At 42.4% G+C, this 26,392-nt stretch overlaps 1 protein-coding gene across 5 annotated transcripts in view; it reads left to right on the forward strand.

The window, feature by feature from the left end:
- The window catches only part of LOC121584838 (AP2-associated protein kinase 1), a 66,555-nt gene that overhangs the window by 12,209 nt on the left and 27,954 nt on the right, over positions 1 to 26,392 (forward strand). For all 5 annotated transcript variants that reach the window (XM_041900984.1, XM_041900985.1, XM_045225699.1 and 2 more), the window contains exons 2-6: positions 15,576 to 15,694; positions 17,943 to 18,051; positions 18,155 to 18,297; positions 18,524 to 18,645; positions 18,846 to 18,927. In XM_041900984.1, the coding sequence (XP_041756918.1) occupies positions 15,576 to 15,694; positions 17,943 to 18,051; positions 18,155 to 18,297; positions 18,524 to 18,645; positions 18,846 to 18,927 (575 nt within the window). The remainder of the gene's footprint in view (positions 1 to 15,575; positions 15,695 to 17,942; positions 18,052 to 18,154; positions 18,298 to 18,523; positions 18,646 to 18,845; positions 18,928 to 26,392) is intronic.

The raw sequence follows: 26,392 nt of genomic DNA on the forward strand, positions 1-26,392 counted from the left end.
GTCCTCCAAACACGACGAGTTGAGTTTTTACCAAAAAGTTATATTTTGGTTTCATCTGACCATATGACATTCTCCCAATCCTCTTCTGGATCATCCAAATGCACTCTAGCAAACTTCAGACGGGCCTGGACATGTACTGGCTTAAGCAGGGGGACACGTCTGGCACTGCAGGATTTGAATCCCTGGCGGCGTAGTGTGTTACTGATGGTAGGCTTTGTTACTTTGGTCCCAGCTCTCTGCAGGTCATTCACTAGGTCCCCCCGTGTGGTTCTGGGATTTTTGCTCACCGTTCTTGTGATCATTTTGACCCCACGGGGTGAGATCTTGCGTGGAGCCCCAGATCGAGGGAGATTATCAGTGGTCTTGTATGTCTTCCATTTCCTAATAATTGCTCCCACAGTTGATTTCTTCAAACCAAGCTGCTTACCTAATGCAGATTCAGTCTTCCCAGCCTGGTGCAGGTCTACAATTTTGTTTCTGGTGTCCTTTGACAGCTCTTTGGTCTTGGCCATAGTGGAGTTTGGAGTGTGACTGTTTGAGGTTGTGGATAGGTGTCTTTTATACTGATAACAAGTTCAAACAGGTGCCATTAATACAGGTAACGAGTGGAGGACAGAGGAGCCTCTTAAAGAAGTTGTTACAGGTCTGTGAGAGCCAAAAATCTTGCTTGTTTGTAGGTGACCAAATACCTATTTTCCACCATAGTTTGCAAATAAATTCATTAAAAATCCTACAATGTGATTTTCTGGAATTTTTTTCCTCATTTTGTCTGTCATAGTTGACGTGTACCTATGATGAAAATTACAGGCCTCTCTCATCTTTTTTAAGTGGGAGAACTTGCACAATTGGTGGCTGACTAAATACTTTTTTTCCCCACTGTATGTTGGTCTATTGTACTTCAAACAATGTGTATGTAGGTTGCTTAGGATTCAAACCTTCTCAAACAGCCTAATTAATACTCCAGAGGAATAATGGACTTTACAGTGTCCTGCTATTAAAATAATGTGTGCCTTCAGAAAGTATTCATACCCCTTGACTTATTCCACATTTTGTTGTGTTACAGCCTGAATTAAAAATGGATTACATGTTTTTCACCCATCTACACACAATATCCCATAATGTCAAAGTAAAAACATGTTTTTAGGAATGTTTGCAAATGTATTGAAAATTAAATACATGAGTATCTCATTTGCATAAGTATACACACCCCTGAGTCAATACTTTGTAGAAGCACCTTTGGCAGCGATTACAGTTGTAAGTCTCTAAGCGCTTTCCACACCTGGATTGTGCAACATTTGCCCAAAATTATTTTCAAAATTATTCAAGCTCTGTGAAATTGATTGTTGATCATTGCTAGACAACCATTTTCAGGTCGTTCTTTAGATTTTCAAGCAGATTTAACATTTTTGCATTTTAGTCATTTAGCAGATGCTCTTATCCTATACATTTTTCAAACTATAACTCGGACACTCAGGAATATTCGTTGTCTTCTTGGTAAGCAATTCCAGTGTAGATTTGGCCTTGTGTTTTATTGTTCTGCTGAAAGGTAAATTCATCTCCCAGTGTCTGGTGGAAAGCAGACTGAACCAGGTTTCCCTCTAGGATTTTGCTAAAGCAGACTGAACCAGGTTTCCCTCTACCATTCTGTTAATTTCTTTATCCTGAAAAACTCCCTAGTCCTTAAATAATACAAGCATACCCATAACATGATGCAGCCACCACTATGCTTGAAAATATGGAGAGTGGTACTCAGTAATGCGTTTTATTGGATTTGCCCCAAACATAACACTTTGTATTCAGGACATAAAGTTAATTTCTTTGCCCTATTTTTTGCAGTATTACTTTAGTGCCTTGTTGCAAACAGGATGCATGTTTTGGATTTTTTTGGTTCTGTACAGGCTTCCTGATTTTCACTCTGTCAATTAGGTTATTATTATGGAGTAACTGCAATGTTGTTGATCCATCCTCAGTTTTCTCCTATCACAGCCATTAAACTCGAACTGTTTTAACCTCTTAAGGATCGGACCCTTTTTTTCAATTTTCGCCTAAAATGACATAACCAAATCTAACTGCCTGTAGCTCAGGACCTGAAGCAAGGATATGCATGTTCTTGATACCATTTGAAAGGAAACACTTTGAAGTTTGTGGAAATGTGAAATTAATGTAGGAGAATATAACACATTAGATCCGGTAAAAGATAATACAAACAAAAAACATGCGTTTTCTATTATTTGTTTTGTTCCATCATATTTGAAATGCAAGAGAAAGGCCACAATATAATATTGCAGTTTAGGCACAATTTAGATTTTGGCCACTAGATGGCAGCAATGTGTGTGCAAAGTTTCAGATTGATCCAGTGAAGCATTGCAATACTGGACTATTTTGTATCAAGTCTGCCCAAATATGCCGAATTGGTCAATTGATACATTTTCAAGTACATAACTATAGAGAACATACAAAAATGATATGGTAATACAAAATGTAAGTTTACACACTCCCAGGAATGTCATACATGATGGATCATTAGCTTATACACTAACCTTCACACATCTAGATGGCCAGGCGGGGTGGGTGTGGAGCCAGAGACAGCAGGGGTTCGAACTGTAGAACCCAGTTCCTACATTTGAATATAAAAATAGATTTTTATCAAACAAAACTATGCTACATTTTATCTCTGCGACCTTAGGGTCATTGTCCTGCTGGAAGGTGAACCTCCGTCCCAGTCTCAAATCTCTGGAAGACTGAAACAGGTTTCCCTCAAGAATTTCCCTGTATTTAGCGCCATCCATCATTCCTTCAATTCTGACCAGTTTCCCAGTCCCTGCCAATGGAAAAACATCCCCACAGCATGACGCTGCCACCACCATGCTTCACTGTGGGGATGGTGTTCTCGGGGTGATGAGAGGTGTTGGGTTTGCGCCAGACATAGCCTTTTCCTTGATGGCCAAAAAGCTCATAGTTAGTCAGTCGTTGCACATCTAACTAGCTGGAATAAAGCAAGGATGTGAATAGTAGACATGTAAATATATCCTTTCACTGTTTACAGCAGGTCTTCAGCTACCCAGAACTGTCTGATCAGCCTGATAGGGGGCCGTGGGTGTGTCCAGCTTACACCTGCGCAAATCCATGTGTGTGTATAGCAATGGAATGAAACATCCAACCAATGCCTTGAGTCGTGCTGTAGTACGTCCACCACACACCCGTAGGGTTTTGGGACCCTGTCCAGAAGCAGCCCCTACCTCAAGGCTTTGTAGAGATCTGAGAGGATTGGACAGGTAAAAGCAATACCGCTAAAATTCCACCAAGCCTTTCAGATGGTAAGGTGGATCTATCACCATGTCACCACTCATCAATCCCTCTCAGATCTCCACAAGTGTCTAGACTCTGGGCAGTAGGGGCTAGGGGTTGTTTCTGGCACTGTCTAAAATATGTTAAAGGGGCAGTGCAGTTAACTTGATTTGTGATACTGGTATTGTCCTGACCCTACTGTGAGGTCCAAATAACACTCTGAAATTGTGAATATTATGTCCTTTTTGTGTAAACGCTGTTTGGGGAAAAAATGCCTGGAATTTCAGCCTGTTCAGGTGGGATGGAACTTTTGACCCACATCATGATGTCACAATGTGATAGACCAATGACTGTTCATCTGGGTAAGGGGGTGGGCTCTAGACCATCCTATCAGCAGATCAGGGCTGTGTGTGTAAATATCTTCAAATTAGTTTCCTAACGCCCACACGATCAGACTGAGCATTTCAAGGGCCAAAGGAGGCTCAGCTCAGGGAGTTATTTTCATTAAATAAACACACAGGGATTTATTAGACATACAGTGATGATTTAAACATGAAATTACAAAAACTGCATGGGGGCTTTAATAGCTGTTAAATACTTGCTTCCGCTGTTCTTGGGAGAATCTCAATTGCATTTCCTTGATTCGTCACATCCTCTCTACTCATCTCCTTCTCAAAATCCATTGAATGTGAAGGTCAGAGGTCCTTTCCCTCTCACCTTCTTATCCAATGGGTTTTGAGAAGGAGGCGAGGAGAAAGGACATGAGGAATCAAGGAAATGCAATTGAGATTCTCCCCTTGTTTCCCCCATTCATGATCTCTCTCTCAAAGCACATTGGGGGAGAGGTGTGAAGGTTCCTCCCCTCAGGCTACAATGCACTTTCAAGGAGAGGCAAGGAGTCTGGGAAACGAGGCCAGAGGAAACAATAATTTGACGGCTAGTTTTCAGACACTATTACACACACACAATGCTTGAAGAGTTTACTGATTTTATAATGATTTTATTATTGGTTATTATTGTCAATGATTTTGTTGACAGAACCCATTGTATTATATAAATTATTAAAACGTATAGAAATGCTTTTTTCATTCTTCAGGAATGTTTAGCATGGCTATAAATGATAGAGAAGTTGACTAAAGCACAAAAGGACCTGGCAACTAGGTATGACAAAGAAACATGTGGTGTCCGTGTTTCTTGTGACATTTCTAGTTGGAGTTATGGTCTCATTGTGCCTACCTAGACTTTTATTCCTGTAAATAAACATGTGAAGCTGCAAGAATCTTATTTAAATGTATATCCAACCATTTTGACCCTGATGTCACACATTGGCCCCTTTATTTATAGAAAGACTCATATCATTAGGCTGTAGGTATTTTTTGATGTAGGCCTATTATGTGTGTTGTAGTTTCACCATGTTTATTGCAAAAAGAGATACAAATACACACAACTACATATTCATTTGGCAGAGGTAATGAACTGCCAGTTGATCAGCACAGCAATTGAAACAAGTGTTTCTGAGCTTATGTCAATATTACACAGGTAAGCTAACGGTTGCAGAAATCAGGAATGCAGACAGGCTCTATAGACCTCTATATATGAATGAATGTGTCCAACACACCACCACCTGTTATGTTGGGCACATACTGACCCCAAAAATATTTTATTAAAAACATAAAACTTAAGTTTTAAGTGAAAATAAGTAGGCATGGAGTAGGCATTGTGGTGCTCATGTGAATTTTCTTCAGACCAATGCCCACTTCTCACTTAAAATGTAGTTTTTTGTTTTTACACCGTAAGATGGTTTTCTGTTGGGTGCATTATACAACATTTCCACATGCAAAGCCCGATTTTATTTAAAACATTTAAGCAACCAAAAGTCATTAGCAGTGCTATTGTAACCTTTATTTTAGCCTCTGTCAAAGGTCTGGGCCTTAATGGCACAGGTGGTGTGCTTGCATAACTGCAAGGGTTGCTGGTTTAAACCCTGGTCTGCTGGTTGTTTCCCTCTAATAGCTAAAATCTGTTTTGAACTAACTATTAAAGTATGTGTAGAATTTTACATGGATAGTCAAAAGTAATTGTCTGCCGTTTTCAGAAGGTGAATAACTCAGTTGATTGCGACAGTCTTGCATTGTAACATGACTCAATTCCCATTGAAAGTAAACAAAAAAACGGTTTAACATTATTGACTTTTGAAGGTTGTATAACTCAGCAATAGAGACTAAACAAAGATGTCCCCATATACACTAGCGCTACGTCTTTCTTGTGGCTTTTACAGCTTGTTTCTAGCCTAAAGCGTTGCAGAGTTATGCATCCTATACATTTGTATAATCTGGGTTTACTGCTAGCGCCATGCCACTGGAATGGCCATGCACTGCAGAGTTGTTGACAAATACCCAACACATGGGCTAGTCCAGCATCCAGATCGGAGCTATAAACACAATCAAAACGGTCAAATGGCAGAGTTGTTAGTTTGGTACTGTTGATCAGCATATACTTGGGTTACAATGTCAACAAGACAGGAGAAGGAGTGTACTGGACTTTGATCTTAATGTTCGAAACTGGTGAGTTTTTCTGATGCTAGCAAGCATGCATTTGCACAGTGCACTGCTCAACTGAGGCGCTGTTTACGTAAGTGATAATGCCCGAGAAGCCGGTGGTTGTTGGATATATTGCCAATATATCCAACAAACACCGGCTTCGAGGGCATTATCACTTTTATACAACAGGTTACCAACATATTCAAATAATGATTTACATATTTTCATTACAAACTTTATTTTGATTAATTTTATTAGTACTATTTCATCCTTCCACAAGATATAGTCCCTACACACATCTAGGGTTGCTAGAGACGCGACCCAGTCGTTCACTCTTTTTGTTCTGTATCGATGGACGCAACCCAGCCGTTCGTTCTAAATGTTCCATTGCCATACTGGCTGGCAATGTTCTTATCCCTTCCTTACTAGCTAGCCAACTACGGCTAATTTACAGTTACGTCAAAAAGTGCAGCCAGATTAACAACAGTAGCTGCATTTGCATTTGTTTAAACTGTTTTCTAGTGACATTGATTTGGATACATCCATAACAATGAGCTAATGAGGCACGATTTCGCTTGGCATAGAGAATGTGCTCACTCGTAAGCACACTGTTGTTCAGAGGAGCTAGCCAACAACACAGCTACAGTAACACAATCACTTCAAACTGAAGCTGGAAAGACTGCAAATTAGCTGCGTTTCGTTCTACCTTTTTTTAATGGACATTTTTTTTGTATATATCCATTTATACACCCATTGTATAAATGTGCATTGGGGGTACATGTAGCTAGCAATTTGTTTTCTCAGCTACAGTTTGAGTTGTGTCCTATATCTTACTGTAGCTCTTGGCGTTCGTAAATTCAGAGCGTTTTTAAAGCACACACTGTGGACGCTCTGGCGTAGGAGTTGGGTTGAAACAAGCGTTCTGACCTCACAACGGCAGTCAAGCACCCAAGCTTGCTAGCTACTTCAAGACACAAATGAGAGAACACCTCACTCTGACCATTTTACCCGAGCTAGCAGAGTTGGTTAGGCTGTTTTCATGTTATCCAGAGCGTTGGTGACTGTAACTGTGCTGATGGCAACAACTGAATTACGCTTTTTTGCCAACGTTTTCTGACACCGGCCATATTCAACGGGTGTTGAGCCTTCGTAAATTCATCAGTTATTCTGCGCTTTGGCACACTCAGACGAGAGTGCTATAAAATCGGAGTAGATAGCCAGAGTGAATTTACGAACGCTCCCTTAGAACGTCTGCGCTTCAGCTGAAAAAGATGTCAGCATTGTCAGAAATGCTACAAAAAGGTAGCACATTGTTGGTTCTTAATGGACAGAAATGGGCACGTGAGAGCGATTTTTAATTATACATATTTAAAAAAGCTGTTGCACCTACAACAATTATCTCTGGCATTTTTTAAGTACAATGGTCACTTTATGGACGCTGTAGTCTCGTTTTATTCCAACGTCTAGAATTTGAGCTAGGTGGGTGCAAGAAATACTCAAACTCAACTGCTAACGACCCTGTTAAAAATACGGTATGTGGGTCTTGGTAACGGCCGGACAGCTCATGACGAGAGGCGAGATTGTGTTATGTACCTCCAATCAAGTTGATTTGCAAATTTTCATTGACATACACTACCAGTCAAAAGTTTGTATACACCTACTCATTCAAGGGTTTTTCTTTATTTTTACTATTTTTTACATTGTAGAATAATAGTGAAAACTATGAAATAAAACATTTATTTATTTTTATTTATTTTACCTTTATTTAACTAGGCAAGTCAGTTAAGAACAAATTCTTATTTACAATGACAGCCTAAAAGCACTTGTTGGCTGCTTTTCCTTCACTCTGTGGTCCAACTCATCCCAAACCATCTCAATTGGGTTGAGGTCGGGGGATTGTGGAGGCCAGGTCATCTGATGCAGCACTCCATCACTCTCCTTCTTAGTAAAATAGGCCATACACAGCCTGGAAGTGTGTTGGGTCAATGTCCTGTTGAAAAACAAATGATAGTCCCACTTAGCCCAAACCAGATGGGATGGCATATCACTGTATAATGATGTGGCAGCCATGCTGGTTAAGTGTGCCTTGAATTCTAAATTAATCACAGACAGTGTCTCCAGCAAAGCATCCCCACACCATAACACCTCCTCCTCCTATGCTTTACAGTGGGAAATACACATGCGGAGATCATCCATTCACGTCTCACAAAGACACGGCAGTTGGAACCAAAAATCTCAAATTTGGACTCCAGACCAAAGGACACATTTCCACCGGTCTAATGTCCATTGCTCGTGTTTCTTGGCCCAAGCAAGTCTCTTCTTTTTATTGGTGTCCTTTAGTAGTGGTTTCTTTGCAGCAATTCGAACATGAAGGCCTGATTCACACAGTCCTCTCTGAACAGTTGATGTTGAGATGTGTCTGTGACTTGAACTCTGTGAAGCATTTATTTGGGCTGCAATTTCTGAGGCTGGTAACTCTAATGAACTTATCCTCTGCAGCAGAGGTAACTCTGGGTCTTCTATTCCTGTGGCAGTCCTCATGAGAGCCAGTTTCATAGCGCTTGATGGTTTTTGCGACTGCACTTGAAGAAACTTTCAAAGTTCTTGAAATGTTCCCTATTGACTGACCTTCATGTCATAAAGTAATGATGGACTGTCATTTCTCTTTGCTTATTTGAGCTGTTCTTGCCATAATATGGACTTGGTCTTTTACCAAATAGGGCTGTCTTCTGTATACCCCCACCTACCTTGTCACAACACAACTGATTGGCTCAAACGCATTAAGAAGGAAAGAAATTCCACAAATGAACTTTTAATAAGGCACACCTGTTAATTGAAATGCATTCCAGGTGACTACCTCATGAAGCTGGTTGAGAGAATTCCAAGAGTGTGCAAAGCTGTCATCAAGGCAAATGGTGGCTATTTGAAGAATCTGAAATATAAAATATATTTTGATTTGTTTTAACAGTTTTTTGGTTACTACCTGATTCCATATGTGTTATTTCATATTATTCTTCAATGTAGAAAATGGTACAGATAAAGGAAAACCCTTGAATGAGTAGGTGTGTCCACTTTTGACTGGTACTGTAGGTGTCATATTGCTGACATTGTGGTGATTTCACTGATGTCAATTGTGTTTATGAATTATTAAGTGATTATAACTCCTACCAATTGTTCACGGAATTACCAAAAAATCTTTAACGGAATTACTGCAACTGAATTGGCTACAATGGGAAATCATAATAGTCACAAACCAGTTGGGCCACATACTACTGTCCTAACTGTTTTCTTTTGTCTTTTTGTCATCTGGTGGTAAAACCAAGAGTGTTAAAACAGTGCATCTGGACAAGCCCTCCCTCTCTCTCACTCTCCAGTTAATGTCACCTCTCCCAGCTCTTACTGACACCTACCCATGAGTCCCCTCTTTCCATTCAATGTAACCAGCATCCTCACCCACTGAGCACCGACCGACACCGGACATCCATGGACGTTGAAAAGTAGTTAGAATTTGGTCAGTACACCCTGGCCTTGATTTTAACTTCCACAGACGGACAGGACTGGACCAAATCAGAACCTATCATAGACCTTTTTTCACAAATTTGGATAGCACAGGACAGTGAGTAGAGCACAGTAGATTACAGTACAATAAAATACAGTACAGTAGTGATTAGAGCACAGTGGAGTATGTCCAATACAATACAGTAAAGTAGAGTACAGTATATTGTACAGAACTGTGCTGTACTCTACCCTACTCAGTGCTGTACTGCACTGTACTCTGCTGTGTGCTGTGATGTCCAAACTTGTGAAACATGAGGAGAACGACATTCATATACAGTGGGGAAAAAAAGTATTTAGTCAGCCACCAATTGTGCAAGTTCTCCCACTTAAAAAGATGAGAGAGGCCTGTAATTTTCATCATAGGTACACGTCAACTATGACAGACAAAATGAGGAAAAAAAATCCAGAAAATCACATTTGTAGGATTTTTTTATGAATTTATTGGCATATGATGGTGGAAAATAAGTATTTGGTCAATAACAAAAGTTTCTCAATACTTTATATACCCTTTGTTGGCAATGACACAGGTCAAACGTTTTCTGTAAGTCTTCACAAGGTTTTCACACACTGTTGCTGGTATTTTGGCCCATTCCTCCATGCAGATCTCCTCTAGAGCAGTGATGTTTTGGGGCTGTCGCTGGGCAACACAGACTTTCAACTCCCTCCAAAGATTTTCTATGGGGTTGAGATCTGGAGACTGGCTAGGCCACTCCAGGACCTTGAAATGCTTCTTACGAAGCCACTCCTTCGTTGCCCGGGCGGTGTGTTTGGGATCATTGTCATGCTGAAAGACCCAGCCACGTTTCATCTTCAATGCCCTTGCTGATGGAAGGAGGATTTCACTCAAAATCTCACGATACATGGCCCCATTCATTCTTTCCTTTACACGGATTAGTCGTCCTGGTCCCTTTGCAGAAAAACAGCCCCAAAGCATGATGTTTCCAACCCCATGCTTCACAGTAGGTATGGTGTTCTTTGGATGCAACTCAGCATTATTTGTCCTCCAAACATGACGAGTTGAGTTTTTACCAAAAAGTTATTTTGGTTTCATCTGACCGTATGACATTCTCCCAATCCTCTTTTGGATCATCCAAATGCACTTCAGACGGGCCTGGACATGTACTGGCTTAAGCAGGGGGACACGTCTCGCACTGCAGGATTTGAGTCCCTGGCGGCGTAGTGTGTTACTGATGGTAGGCTTTGTTACTTTGGTCCCAGCTCTCTGCAGGTCATTCACTAGGTCCCCCCGTGTGGTTCTGGGATTTTTGCTCACCGTTCTTGTGATCATTTTGACCCCACGGGGTGAGATCTTGCGTGGAGCCCCAGATCGAGGGAGATTATCAGTGGTCTTGTATGTCTTCCATTTCCTAATAATTGCTCCCACAGTTGATTTCTTCAAACCAAGCTGCTTACCTATTGCAGATTCAGTCTTCCCAGCCTGGTGCAGGTCTACAATTTTGTTTTTGGTGTCCTTTGACAGCTCTTTGGTCTTGGCCATTGTGGAGTTTGGAGTGTGACTGTTTGAGGTTGTGGACAGGTGTCTTTTATACTGATAAGTTCAAACAGGTGCCATTAATACAGGTAACGAGTGGAGGACAGAGGAGCCTCTTAAAGAAGAAGTTACAGGTCTGTGAGAGCCAGAAATCATGCTTGTTTGTAGGTGACCAAATACTTATTTTCCACCATAATTTGCAAATAAATTCATTAAAAATCCTACAATGGGATTTTCTGGAATTTTTTTTCTCAATTTGTCTGTCATAGTTGACGTGTACCTATGATGAAAATTACAGGCCTCTCTCATCTTTTTAAGTGGGAGAACTTGCACAATTGGTGGCTGACTAAATACTTTTTTTCCCCACTGTACATAATGATGCATTTCTGTGTAGTACAGATCAGGGACCCATTATGTAATTCTGTTACCGTAATTCTGTTACCGGGTGTAAATCCACTTCACTTAATGTAGTTCAATAACCAAAAATAGATTTTTCAAACTCAAGGTGCCATGTCATAGCTGACACCCTATTCTTTTTGCAGACATCTTTGAATCTTAATTCAGAGCAGATATTTATGAGTTTTTGAAAAATGTGGTCGCATAAAATGTTTTACCAAAATTCTGTTACCTAAGTTTGCATCTGCACAGTTCTTCTACTAAATTTCTTCTTGTACATTTTTCAGTGGAAATTGTTAAGTAGTCCTTGTGCATAGAGTTGTATGGTTTGTTAAACTTTGAAATCAATGTTTTTTGTTTGGCATACATTTTAAAGTGAAAGAGAACTAAGTCAAAGCATAATCCCGTTACCGTGGAATTGCCTAGTACTGCTCTCACATTTCCCGTGTTGGTTTCCCTGTAGCCTGTTCATCTGCATTCAACAACAACAGTAACCTTTTCACATTCAATACATATATTATGACACTACTCTTACCACTCATTGATTGATGCTATTGGCTCAGTGTGCTGCTGTCTGCATTGTTTACTGGTCTAGACTATTAAAGCATTAGGCTACTTTGCTCTCCACACCATATCCCTATGCTCTACACACTACTATCCCGTCTGAGCCATCTACACCCTCTGTCTAGTCTGCTGAGCCCGATGCTGTGTGTCCCAAACACTTATGCTCTGCTTTAGGGACAATGCTACGCTCATCCACAGACCATGGTCAAAGTGAATGTGCCATTCTGTCAACTGAGGGCCTATTACTGAATAATGGATGGACAGAGTATGATTTATTCATCACTGGTATAGATGGGCACCATGTGTCGGTCCGTACCATGCCTGGTTGAATGCCTGGATATCCTCACCTTCAGTTCTCAGCAGGCTTAGGACTACTCCTCTATGAAAGTGAGTGTGTCATTCAGAGGAGACAGTGACACATGGGGGTTGGATGATACAGTCAAAGCACAGTAAAATCACTCAGTATATAACTAACTGGATAACTTTCTGAATATTCTCAAACCATGCATGAAGAGGCTGCTTATGTGGTTCACTGGTCTGGGACCAGTGGTAGAACCAGCTGAGATGACCCTCTCCCTCAAACCACTCATGCCCACCATTAGAAATCACACATTTTGACGAAAGTTACAGTTTGAATGTTTTTCCAGGGATACATTTTTCTGGCTGTAGATTTGCTTTCCAGTCAGGCTATTTTGTTCAGCTGGTTTTGAGGTATTCCTGGGTCACATTTGCAGGAATTGTCAAAGCAGTTTTGCCCCTGTTCTCTCAGCAAACCAGAAAGCATTTAGCTGCAACACTTTCTCTTTACAATATCAACAAGGAGGGTAATTTACTCCAGTTTACAGGCGTGTAACGTTACTGCTGGTATGGTAACACTAGCCCTCTATGGCTGGCATTGTCATGGGGGAAGCCTGCCTGCCCCTCTCTCATGCCACTGTCAAAGAGTGCACACACAAACACACCACTGGGGCATGCTGGGAAAACGCAAGGCTCGCATTTTAAACCGACTGTCTTTCATTTTTATAATCATCAACAAGTATCAGCTGGTGCAATAAAATATGAATGCCTACTGGAGACGAGACAGTGCCAGCATAATGCAGACACCTCAGTGAGCATTGTAAACAATGTAGTAGTCGTGTTTATTTATAGTTTGCTACATGCTGTTACGCAAGCGCCATTTCAGTGACAACAAACATTGTTTACTGAACTGTATGCCAAAACACTTATGGATACGTTTTTATATTTGTGCGTGTTTGGTTGAGTGGACAGCAGGGTATTATACTGGCTGTCATCAGTGTTAAGGGGGCATGTTTATAGCTGTTGTTGTTGGCCTGTCCAGTCTGGTGAAAGTCAATTTGCTGCATGTTACTTAAGAAGGTGGCTAATCCCTCTAATTTCACGCAGGCGCCCGAGATTAGACGGCGCAAAATAGCAGGGGCTTGGCAGGGCAAACCCTACGTCAGCTCAGACAGGACCACCCACACACACTCCATGTTGTGTGTAGGTCTACATGTTTGTGTGCTTGCCCTCACAAGGTATTCTGATATAAACTTTGAAACAGGGACAAGGCAGGCTTTGCTGGATACACTCTATTTTGCATACATTTGAACACATGAATGTGTTTGAGTTGATGTTAATTTAGATTTAGCTTGGCCCACCACTGGTCGTACATTTACCATTCTACTGAGTGTTTAGGCCACACTGCTTATTCAAACTGATCCTCATTGTACAGCAGTAGCTCCTATGGAACTGAAGGCTGTGGTGCAAAGCGTCTGATGATCAAACCCCAAACAGACAGATCACGTGGAGGGAGCTGTCCTTGGCTTAGTGATGCGAGGCAGGCTGGATGACTCAGCCCAGGGCATGGCTCAGCGCAGGCAGCTACAGACAGCATGCTGGGAGAGCACAGGGCTGCTACCCACAGGCCTCTGAGCAGCAGCAGCAGGCTCCTCTAATAGGACTGACTGTGTGTTTGTCCTAGTGAGTGCGCTGCAGGGTTGAAATGCTTTAGGCCTAGCTATGCCAGCAGTGAAAAATAGACAAGGAAGCAGTTATCCAGTAGCCTAATGCTCTCAAAGGCTTGATTTAGACCTCATTTGTTATACAGGCTGCAGGTGCTCTGTAGTGCCTTATCTTCTGCATTCACATATACAGCCACCTCCCAGTTTGTATTGATTCTTCCCAGAGCATGCAGGCCCCTCTAAAAAAATAAGCTACAAGATTCAAGAAGACAGACAAGCCTTGTTTCTGTGGTTTAGGGTGAGGCGCTGGAATGGCACTGCCACTGCAGTACCAAACCACCTGCACTGGAAAGTGTCTGTGTGTAGATGGTGCTTGTGTGTGCATGCATGCAGCAGAGAGAAGCACCAATAGGAAGTCAATCTCTTATTCAGATTAGTGAAACTTGGTCCTGGCCCATATCTGTTTCTGCTCTGATCCTGGAGGTGTTTATTTAGCATAGTGCATGTCAATGCAGCAGCACAGCAGAGCTCTCAACCAACCCCTCAGAGCATTAGCTCACCTACTACTAGCCTATAATTCTTAATCACAGACACAATCTACTCACACCTTACAGCGCTGTGATGCTACAACACTGTAGAACCACCAATCCTTCAAAACACCATCTCTGCATCACCGACATAAATCCACTACTGTTACTAGTCTAGCTGAGATACATGCACAGTATGTTTAGTTCCAGACGGTGCTTCTGCTGAACCCTGCTCATGTGATGGAATTGTTCTTTATGGAGGTAAAGGCCAGCCCCCTCGCTGTGTATGAATGGTGTGTAGATGAAAGAGCCCAGTGTTGTACCACCCATGGATCAAAGCAAGCCAGCACTGCCTCCTGGGTCACTAGAAACAAATAGTGTGCACAGCCAGCCACATACACAATCACTAGTGGTTTTGTGTGTCTGAATTAGCAGGCGAGAAGGAGAGGTATGGAGAGACAGACCTAAGAGCTGTTTTGGAGCCTTGCCAGTTGTTAGTACAATGTTCCTGTAATAGCCGGATGATGGACTCTCGCACTCTTCACTGTCTCCAGTCACAGTGCTTCTGCACCAATACCTGCAGTCTTTCTCTGTCTCGGCTCTACTGCTGACTCACCCAATGCTATTTTGAGCCGTCCTTTATCACAGCTCCCTCTGACTGAACAAACATTTCACAACATATCTTCCCAGCTAACTTTGCCACCCCCACTGTTTATCCAGGGTCATACAGTGTGTGTTTATGAGTGTGTGAGAGAGGGAGAGAGGGAGAGAGGGAGAGGGCACGTTGACAGGGTTGTGTGGTGTGCTGATGTCATGATGAGGTAATGGACAGACTGGAGGATGCCCGCTCTGCCCTGCTCACAGTCAGCCACTCAGCAGCATCAGCAGCTTTGACTCATTCAGTGAGGCTGAGCAGAGACTGGAGGAGGCTGACTGGCCATGACTGTGGGCTGATTCAGTCACTGTCACTGACATTTGTGAAGGTCATCGTTTAGCCATTTGGCTTAAGGGGGAACCAGTGTCACGAAGCGAACATTTGTCGCTCCATATTTAGCCATTTTCCTGTTTGTTTTTATTGTATTCCATTCCTGTTATGTTAGCTGACATTGCAGCTGGCTTCAGTGGTGTCCTGTGCTAGTCAGTCACAGGTCAATGCTTTCAATGCTGAAATTTAAGGATCCTCTTCATTCATTCTTGCGCCCTCCCTCCCTCCCTCCCTCCCTCCCTCCCTCCCTCCCTCCCTCTCTAGGAGGCTTTGCCATTGTGTTCCTGGTGCGGACCAACCAGGGGGTGCGCTGTGCTCTGAAGAGGATGTACGTCAACAACGAGCACGACCTGCAGATCTGCAAGCTGGAGATCCAGATCATGGTGAGAACAGGCTCTGGGCTGGAGCTCTGCTTAGTCTGTCACTCAGTCCAACGTATAATGCAGACCTAGCTAATAGCTACACTACCTGTCAAAAGTTTTAGAACACCTACTCATTCAAGGGTTTTTCTTTATTTTTACTACTTTCTACATTGTAGAACAATAGTGAAGACATCAAAACTATGAAATAACACATATGGAATCATGTAGTAACCAAAAAAGTGTTAAACAAATCAAAATATATTTTATATTTGACATTCTTCAAATAGCCACCCTTTGCCTTGATGACAGCTTTGCACACGCTTGGCATTCTCTCAACCAGCTTCACCTGGAACGCTTTTCCAACTGACTAACTTAAACATATACAGAGAGGAGATGGATGGAGGGAGGGAGGGAGCAGGAGGGTGGGTAGTAAGAGTTGTTCTACAACTCTTAGCCCAGTTGGAGCCTGCTGCTGAATATGTTGAGTTGGCATTTACAGTGAGGGGAAAAAAGTATTTGATCCCCTGCTGATTTTGTACATTTGCCCACTGACAAAGAAATTATCAGTCTATAATTTTAATGGTAGGTTTATTTGAACAGTGAGAGACAGAATAACAACAAAAAAATCCAGAAAAACGCATGTCAAAAATGTTATAAATTGATTTGCATTTTAATGAGGGAAATAAGTATTTGACCCCCTCTCAATCAGAAAGATTTCTGGCTCCCAGGTGTCTTTTATACAGGTAACGAGCTGAGATTAGGAGCACACTCTTGAAGGGAGTGCTCCTAATCTCAGCTTGTTACCTGTATAAAAGACACCTGTACACAGAAGCAATCAATCAATCAGATTCCAAACTCGCCACCAAACATAAAATAACTGTCAATCTCCCTCGGCCTGGGGCTCCATGCAAGATCTCTCCTCGTGGAGTTGCAATGATCATGATAACGGTGAGGAATCAGCCCAGAACTACACGGGAGGATCTTGTCAATGATCTCAAGGCAGCTGGGACCATAGTCACCAAGAAAACAATTGGTAACACAATCCTGCAGCGCCCGCAAGGTCCCCCTGCTCAAGAAAGCACATATACAGGGCCGTCTGAAGTTTGCCAATGAACATCTGACTGATTCAGAGGAGAACTGGGTGAAAGTGTTGTGGTCAGATGAGACAAAAATGGAGCTCTTTGGCATCAACTCAACTCGCCATGTTTGGAGGAGGAGGAATGCTGCCTATGACCCCAAGAACACCATCCCCACCATCAAACATGGAGGTGGAAACATTATTATGCTTTGGGGGTGTTTTTCTGCTAAGGGGACAGGACAACTTCACCGCATCAAAGGGACGATGGACGGGGCCATGTACCGTCAAATCTTGGGTGAGAACCTCCTTCCCTCAGCCAGGGCATTGAAAATGGGTCGTGGATGGGTATTCCAGCATGACAATGACCCAAAACACACGGCCAAGGCAACAAAAGAGTGGCTCAAGAAGAAGTACATTAAGGTCCTGTAGTGGCCTAGCCAGTCTCCAGACCTTAATCCCATAGAAAATCTGTGGAGGGAGCTGAACGTTCGAGTTGCCAAACGTCAGCCTCGAAACATTAATGACTTGGAGAAGATCTGCAAAGAGGAGTGGGACAAAATCCCTCCTGAGATGTGTGCAAACCTGGTGGCCAACTACAAGAAACGTCTGACCTCTGATTGCCAACAAGGGTTTTGCCACCAAGTACTAAGTCATGTTTTGCAGAGGGGTCAAATACTTATTTCCCTCATTAAAATGCAAATCAATTGATAACATTTTTGACATTTTTCTGGATTTTGTTGTTGTTGTTCTGTCTCTCACTGTTCAAATAAACCTACCATTAAAATTATAGACTGATCATGTCTTTGTCAGTGGGCAAACGTACAAAATCAGCAGGGGATCAAATACTTTTTTCAAATAGTATTCAAATACTTTTTTCCCTCACTGTATGCAGCCTCCAGTTAGGCCTCCATTGCCTAACCATTGCCATGCTGTAAGATAACCAGCCCCTGCAGCCACACCCCAGGGTGCATAATTGGTACAGGATGGCTATCATTATTACGTCCAGCCTTTTGGCAGATCCTCATAGTCAGTAAGCTAGAGCAGAATAGTACACTCTCAGTCAATCCAAAAAACAAACAAAGATCACCATTGTTAGGGTAGCGTGTTTGGAACTTGAAAGCCAACCAGAGATGTATGCGGTTCTTTATATTCTCTGAAATATTAACCAATTTTGTGTGTGTGTGTGTTCAGAGGGACCTCGTGGGCCACCGGAACATTGTGGGTTTCCTGGACTCCAGTATAACTGCAGTGGGAGCAGGAGATGTCTGGGAGGTCCTCATCCTCATGGACTTCTGTCGTGGTAATTCTGCCCCTCTTTCCTTCTCAATCACTTTAGTGGTTTCATTAGTGTACATATCTCCTTGTTTCCAAACCCATTGTAAGTCCTTCCTGGTTTGTTGCAGGTGGTCAAGTGGTGAACCTGATGAACCAGCGTCTGCAGACAGGCTTCACTGAGGCAGAGGTGCTGCAGGTCTTCTGTGACACCTGCGAGGCCGTGGCCCGCCTCCACCAGTGCAAGACGCCAATCATCCATCGAGATCTCAAGGCACGAGCACTTTTCTTCACACACACACACTCAGAGTCCGCACCTTACTCACACTTTAATGGCCTCATTGGCATTATCATGGCCTTTTAATCTGTTTGTCTTTAATACATATCCTAGCTGCATATCTGTGTCACAGCATGAGAAGTGAGCCATGAAGTGTATAAGTATGTTAAACACTATTCAAAGATCGTCTCAGGAGTCATCTGTGTGTCTATCTCCTCTGCAGGTGGAGAATATCCTGCTCCATGACCGGGGGCACTATGTGCTGTGTGACTTTGGCAGTGCCACCAACCGCTTCCAGAACCCTCAGACAGAGGGCGTTCCACTGGTGGAGGAGGAAATCAAGAAGTGAGTGATTCTGAAGAGCTTCACCACAACTGGAATACTGAACTCATGAGTGGTTTGATAGTTTTAGTCTAGTGAACCAACAAGTACAACAGGTTGGGATGTTGTGGATTAACTGTGCCAAGTGAACCCTGTTGAGGACATGTATCTGTGCTTGAAGTCCTTCCTAAATTAGTGTGCTCCCTTCCTTCCCATGTCTTAAGGTACACTACTCTGTCATACCGAGCCCCAGAGATGATCAACCTCTATAATGGCATGGTCATCACTACAAAGGCAGACATCTGGGTGAGTTGGCATACTGAGAGATTATGACTGGTTTCTCTCTACTATATAGGGCGTTCACTCACTGCTCGAGAATGTCGAAAATAAACTGGCCAATTCAAGAGGTTGCTACGAAATTAATGTCAAAGTACAGTTTTCTTTGCCCTACAGTGGGTTGCGAAAGTATTCACCCCCCCTTGGCATTTTTCTTATTTTCTGCCTTACATCCTGGAATTAAATTAGATTTTTGGGGGGTTTGTATCATTTGATTTACACAACATGCCTACCACTTTGAAGATGCAAAATCTTTTTGTTGTTGTTAAACAAACAAGAAAAAAGACAAAAAAACAGAGAACTTGAGCGTACATAACTATTCACCCCCCCAAAGTCAATACTTTGTAGAGCCACCTTTTCCAGCAATTACAGCTGCAAGTCTCTTGGGGTATGTCTCTATAAGCTTGGCACATCTAGACACTGGGATTTTTGCCATTCTTCAAGGAAAAACTGCTCCAGCTCCTTCAAGTTGGATGGGTTCCGCTGGTGTACAGCAATCTTTAAGTCATACCACAGATTCTCAATTGGATTGAGGTCTGGGCTTTGACTAGGCCATTCCAAGACATTTAAATGTTTCCCCTTAAACCACTCGAGTGTTGCTTTAGCAGTATGCTTAGGGTCATTGTCCTGCTGGAAGGTGAACCTCTGTCCCAGTCTCAAATCTCTGGAAGACTGAAACAGATTTCCCTCAAGAATGTCCCTGTATTTAGCGCCATCCGTCATTCCTTCAATTTTGACCAGTTTCCCAGTCCCTGCCGATGAAAAACATCCCCACAGCATGATGCTGCCACCACCATGCTTCACTTTGGGGATGGTGTACTCTGGGTGATGAGAGGTGTTGGGTTTGCGCCAGACATAGCCTTTTCCTTGATGGCCAAAAAGCTCAATTTTAGTCTCATCTGACCAGAGTACCTTCTTCCATATGTTTGGGGAGTCTCCCACATGCCTTTTGGCGAACACCAAACGTGTTTGCTTAATTTTTTTCTTTAAGCAATGGCTTTTTTCTGGCCACTCTTCTGTAAAGCCGAGCTCTGTGGAGTGTACTGCTTAAAGTGGTCCTATGGACAGATGCTCCATTCTCCGCTGTGGAGCTTTGCAGCTCCTTCAGGGTTATCTTTGGTCTCTTTGTTGCCTCTGATTAATGCCCTCCTTGCACCACTTTTCTGTTATTTATTTTTTATACTTTTTTTTAACAAGTAATTTTTTTCATTTCACTTCACCAATTTGGACTATTTTGTGTATGTCCATTACATGAAATCCAAATAAAAATCCATTTAAATTACAGGTTGTAATGCAACAAAATAGGAAAATCGCCAAGGGGGATGAATACTTTTGCAAGGCACTGTATGTCATTATAAATCACAGAATTAATCATTAGATTGTTCTCTAATATATTATAACCTTAATATACTTGTACTTGACTGTGTTGATGAAATAAGATTGTTCATTTGCTGTGACCGTTGCTAGTTTAACCTCGCCGCTCTTGGTTGTATCGCTTCCATATTTGGTATTGTGAGGTGGTACCATTTGGAGGTGTTTCCGCGGGTTGGACCAATCAAAATCAACTTGATACCCTCATCATTTTCATCTTCAGACTCTTGGCTTTCATTGGCTATATTGGCGATCAATCTACGTTGAGAGGGGCCATTTCTGTGGCGATTTAAAGGCAGAAATACACAATGAAAACAGGAACAGATTGTTTTTGCAGAGGGTGGATATTGAAATTATCTGTTTAGCTTTGTAAATAAATATATATATTTAGTCCAGATTTTGTTTTGTATTCAGCGGATTTCTTTTAGAAAAAGGCCATGTTTTCACTCACGAACCTGCAGCCACTAGTTAGCTTGTCAGTTGACATTCGAAGCAGCGCCACAGAGTTCTATTGAGCAGTGACCACTTTTTGATCATGCCTGTGATTCCATTCCATTCACTCTAAACATCACTGGCGGTCTGTGCTGTTTTAAGATGAGAATCTTTGTTTTATTATGAACATGGCTTTATTTCTATTACAGCATTTTGGATGACTGTCATTCATATTCCATTAACCCAGCTCAATGTAACATCGATGGGTTTAGGCTACTCCATGATACTGGAATTTTCCCCGTACCCATCATGAGGTTGCTACAACCTAGCCTATGAATGAAAGTTTGCAACGTAGGTGCACAGGTCGAGAGAATTTGGAGTAATTTGGAGTAATTAAGGTGACAGACAGTGACACATTCAATACTAGCTGCATCTAGCTGAAGATGGCGCCGACAGACATGGCAGCTCTGCTTCTAGCTCCTAAGCAACTTCGCATTTTTATTTCTTACATTATTAGCCCAGAACGTTTTTTGTGTTATTACATACAGCCGGAAATAACTTTTTGATATCAGAGCAGTGGTAACTCACCAGGATTATGACCAGAAATACGACTTTCCCGAATTGGATCCTTTGTTCGTACCACCCAGGGCAATGTAACTTATCCCAGAGACTGCTCCAAGACACCGCCGGCGGAGAAGAGGTATTCGGAGTGGACTTCTAGTCCGACTCAGGAGGCGTGCACACCATCCACCGCTTCCGAGTATTTTACTCTGTAATGTTCAGTCCTTGGACAATAAGTAGATGAGCTCAGGGCGAGGATCTCCTTCCAGAGAGACATCAGGGACTGTAACATATTCTGTTTCACGGAATCATGGCTCTCTCCGGATGTACTGTCCCTGTCCATACAGCCAGCTGGGTTCTCAGTACATCGCGCAGACAGGAATAAAGAACTCTCCGGGAGGAAGAAAGGCGGTGGTGTATGTTTCATGATTAACTACTCATGGTGAGATTGTGATAACGTACAGGAACTCAAGTGCTTTTGTTCACCCGACCTAGAATATCTCACAATCAAATGTCGACCGTATTACCTCCCAAGATAAATCTCTTCGGTTATAGTCACAGCTGTGTATATTCCCCATCAAGCCGATACCACGACGGCCCTCAAGGAACTACACTGGACTTTGTGCAAACTGGAAGCCGCATATCCTGAGGCCGCATTTATTGTAGCTGGGGATTTTAACAAAGCAAATTTGAGGAAAACGCTACCGAAGTTCTATCAACAGGATAAGAGCGTCTGCTAAATGACGTAAATGTAAATGTAAACGCATTGCCTGTAGTACTCGTGCTACACAAACTCTCAACCATTGTTACTCTCCCTTCCGGGATGGCTACAAGGGTCTCCCCCGTCCTCCCTTCGGCAAATTGATTCACGACTCCATTCTGCTCCTCCCTTCCTATAGGCAGAAACTCAAACAGGAAGTACCCGTGCTAAGGTCTATTCAACGCTGGTCAGACCAATCAGAATCCATGCTTCAAGATTGTTTTGATCACGCGGACTGGGATTTGTTCCGGGTTGCCTCTGAGACATTGACGTATACACAGACACGGTGACGGAGTTCATCAGGAAGTGTATAGGGGATGTTGTTCCCACTGTGACTATTAAAACCTACCCAAACCAAAAACCGTGGATAGATGGCAGCATTCGCGCAAAACTGAAAGCGCGTACCACCGCATTTAACCAAGGCAAGGTGACTGGGAATATGGTTGAATGCAAAGAGTGTAATTATTCCCTCCGGAAGGTAATCAAACAGGCAAAACGTCAGTACAGAGACAAAGTGGAGTCGCAATTCAACGGCTCAGACACGAGACCTATGTGGCAGGGTCTACAGACAATCACAGATTACAAAGGGAAAACCAGCCAGGTCGCGGACACCAACGTCTTGCTCCCGGACAAGCTAAACACCTTCTTCGCCCACTTTGAGGATAACACAGTGTCACTGATGCGGTCTGCTCCCAAGGACTGTGGGCTCTCGTTCTCTGTGGCCGATGTGAGTAAGACATTTAAGCGTGTTAACCCTCGCAAGGCTGCCAGTCCAGACGGTATCCCTAGCCGCGTCCTCAGTGCAAGCGCAGACCAGCTGGCTGGAGTGTTTACAGACATATTCAATCTAATATTTACATACTGTTTTACTCATTTCATATGTATATTCTGTACTCTACTGTATTTTAGTCAATGCCACTCAGACGTTGCTCGTCCTAATATTTATATATTTCTTAATTCCATTCTTTTACTTTTAGATTTGTGTGTATTGTTGTGAATTGATAGATAGTACTGCACTGTTGGAGCTAGGAACACAAGCATTTCGCTACACCTGCAATAACATCTGCTAAATATGTGTATGTGACCAATAAAATTTGATTGATTTAGGGTATAATTATTAGTCCAACCGTTGCAAACGAGAGTTCCTATTGGACAAATTCAGGTATGTTTATCCCCATTACGTTCCGTTTGCTTCCGTTTAAGAAAACGTTTTTCAACAGAATCGGCACAATGAATACACCCCTGATCACACGCAAACTGAGTTCACTTTCATAGCAGCCACATACAAAAAGCTTGTTGTTAGTAAACCCGCTACAGTCATGCAGTACAGTGTACAGTCAGCAGCAAGCAGTTTAGCAGTTACACCGGCGGGCTCAGGTGGCAATAAATTAATAAAACCAAAAGCTGACCTTGACTTGGAAGAGTTCCAGTGTTGGATAGCCATAGCCAGCTAGCTAACATAGCATCCCTCTCTGTTTGAGTCGGGTGTTTGAGTAGGCTAAACAAGCTAAGTGAAAGAGAAAAAATATATATTGCGAAATATAGCTAGCTCTCTCTCTCTCTGGAAGAAAATGTATTTGTTCAAAACTGGTCAACCATTGTCTTTTTCTCTTGGAGTCAACTACTCACCACATTTTATGCACTGCAGTGCTAGCTAGCTGTAGCTTATGCTTTCAGTACTAGATTCATTTTCTGATCCTTTGATTGGGTGGACATGTCAGTTCATGCTGTAAGGTCTCTGATAGGTTGGAGGATGTCCCCCGGAAGTTGTCAAAATTACTGTGTAAGTCTTTGGAAGGGGGTGAGAACCATGAGCCTCTTAGGTTTTGTATTGACGTCAATGTACCCAGAGGAAGACAGTAGCTAGCTGTCCTCCGGCTACACCATGGTGCTACCCTACAGAGTGCTGCTGAGGCAAAATGGTGTTTTAATCAATTCTTTGGTGACGTTAATATATTTATATTGAACAAAAATATAAAAGCAACATGCAACAATTTCAAAGGTTTTACTGAGTTACAGTTCCTATGAGGAAATCAGTCAAATGAAATAAATTCATTAGGCCCTAATCTATGGATTTCACATGACTGGGAATACAGATATGACTGGGAATACAGATATGCATCTTTTGGTCACAGATACCTATAAAAAATGGGCCTCACAATGGAATTGTGTTCGTTGTCTGTAGCTTACCATAACCCCAGCACCACCATGGGGCACTCTGTTCACAACCTTGATATCAACACACCCATCGCCCACACGACGCCATACGTACTGCCAAATTCTCTACAATGACGTTGGAGGCGGCTTATGGTAGAGAAATTAACCTTCAATTCTCTGGCAACAGCTCTGGTGGACATTCCTGCAGTCAGCATGCCAATTGCACGCTCCCTCAACTTGAGACATATGTGGCATTGTGTTGTGTGACAAAACTGCACATTTTAGAGTGGCCTTTTATTATAAGGGGCACCTGTGTAAGGATCATGCTGTTTAATACGCTTCTTGATATGCCACACTGGTCAGGTGGATGGATTATCTTGGCAAAGGAGAAATGCTCACTGACAGGGATGTAAACAAATTTGTGCACAACATTTGAGAGAAATAAGCTTTTTGTGCATATGGAACATTTCTAGGGTATTTTATTTCAGCTCATGAAACATGGGACCAACACATTACATGTTGCATCTATATTTTTGTTCAGTGTAGTATAGTATTTTCTAAAAATGATAACTTTTTTTAAATGTTTCACTTCAAAAAAAAAAAAAAAAATCACTGAGGAGGTTGGTCCTTCACTTCCTCCTCTGAGGAGCCTCCACTGCTAAACATGCTATATTCTCAGAGTAAATATTTTGAACCATAAGTGATAGAGACATAGGGTTTGGACAATTTGTTTTTCAGATGCAATTGTTTTTCAGATGCAATTCTCTATTGAATGGACATATTTATATAAACCTTGAACGAATTAACCATTTTATGGGTGAACACCCTACACTATACAGTTCTGTTGGCTTGATGCCAAGTTAATACAAGGTGTGCTGATGATCAAATCAAATTTTATTGGCCACATGCGCCAAATACAACAGGTGCAGACATTACAGTGAAATGCTTACTTACAGCCCTTAACCAACAGTGCATTTATTTTTTATAAAATAAAGTAAAATAAAACAACAAAGTGTGGAGAAAAAAAGAGCAGAAGTAAAATAAAATAACAGTAGGGAGGCTATATACAGTGGGGAGAACAAGTATTTGATACACTGCCGATTTTGCAGGTTTTCCTACTTACAAAGCATGTAGAGGTCTGTAATTTTTATCATAGGTACACTTCAACTGTGAGAGACGGAATCTAAAACAAAAATCCAGAAAATCACATTGTATGATTTTTAAGTAATTAATTTGCATTTTATTGCATGACATACAGTGGGGGGAAAAGTATTTAGTCGGCCACCAATTGTGCAAGTTCTCCCACTTAAAAAGATGAGAGAGGCCGATTAGTTACCGGAGTGTAACTCCAGTTCTATGAGTGGAGCGGAGCCCCATAGGGGAGCTCTGCTCCTAATGGTTTACCCTCTGCCCTAAGGCAGCAGCAGCCTGAGACAAAATTATGCACACACCTACAGCCAATAGGAGTACAGGTGTCCCTATAAGAGGGGGTGCCTCCCCTCAATCAGCCTCCCGAGATATTTTTCTTCAGCGAGACTAGAGAGGGTCGGCAGGGGCCTTAAGTCCTATGGGGCTCCGCTCCACTCATAGAACTGGAGTTACACTCCGGTAACTAATCGTTCTATATCGTGGAGCTCCGCCCCATAGGGGAGCTCTGCTCCTAATGGTTTAAGGCGGAGCGTAGCGCTCCCAAAATGTACTCCCTGCCGAGCCTAACACTTCCCATCGAAACGAGAAAGTCAAGCCTAGCAATGGCTGCAACCGAGTCCCGCAGTACTGCAACTAAAAACCCCTACGGGCGTTACAATATACCGCGTCATCGGTTAAAAAACCCGCCCCACCTAGTCCAATGGCAATGCCAATGACTAGTGGGCAGATCACCAGAATAGAAGCCATACTAATCTGTACTAGCAGATAGATGTGCCTCAATATCCTGTGAAAACACTACCGACCACTAATGGAATGACATCAAGTGTCACTCTACATTATGAACGCGGTAGACCGCCTCACTCACTCAATGGAATCCCAGAGATTAGTGGGCAGGAACAAAAACATGAGTCATACTAACTGAACAAGCAGATAGATGACCTCATATTCTGTTAATCAACGCATGCCTCTACTGTACTGATCCTGTCAGTCAGGTTTCATGTCACA

This window comes from Coregonus clupeaformis, chromosome 16 (genome assembly GCF_020615455.1).
Source record: "Coregonus clupeaformis isolate EN_2021a chromosome 16, ASM2061545v1, whole genome shotgun sequence".
Lineage (NCBI taxonomy): Eukaryota > Metazoa > Chordata > Actinopteri > Salmoniformes > Salmonidae > Coregonus > Coregonus clupeaformis.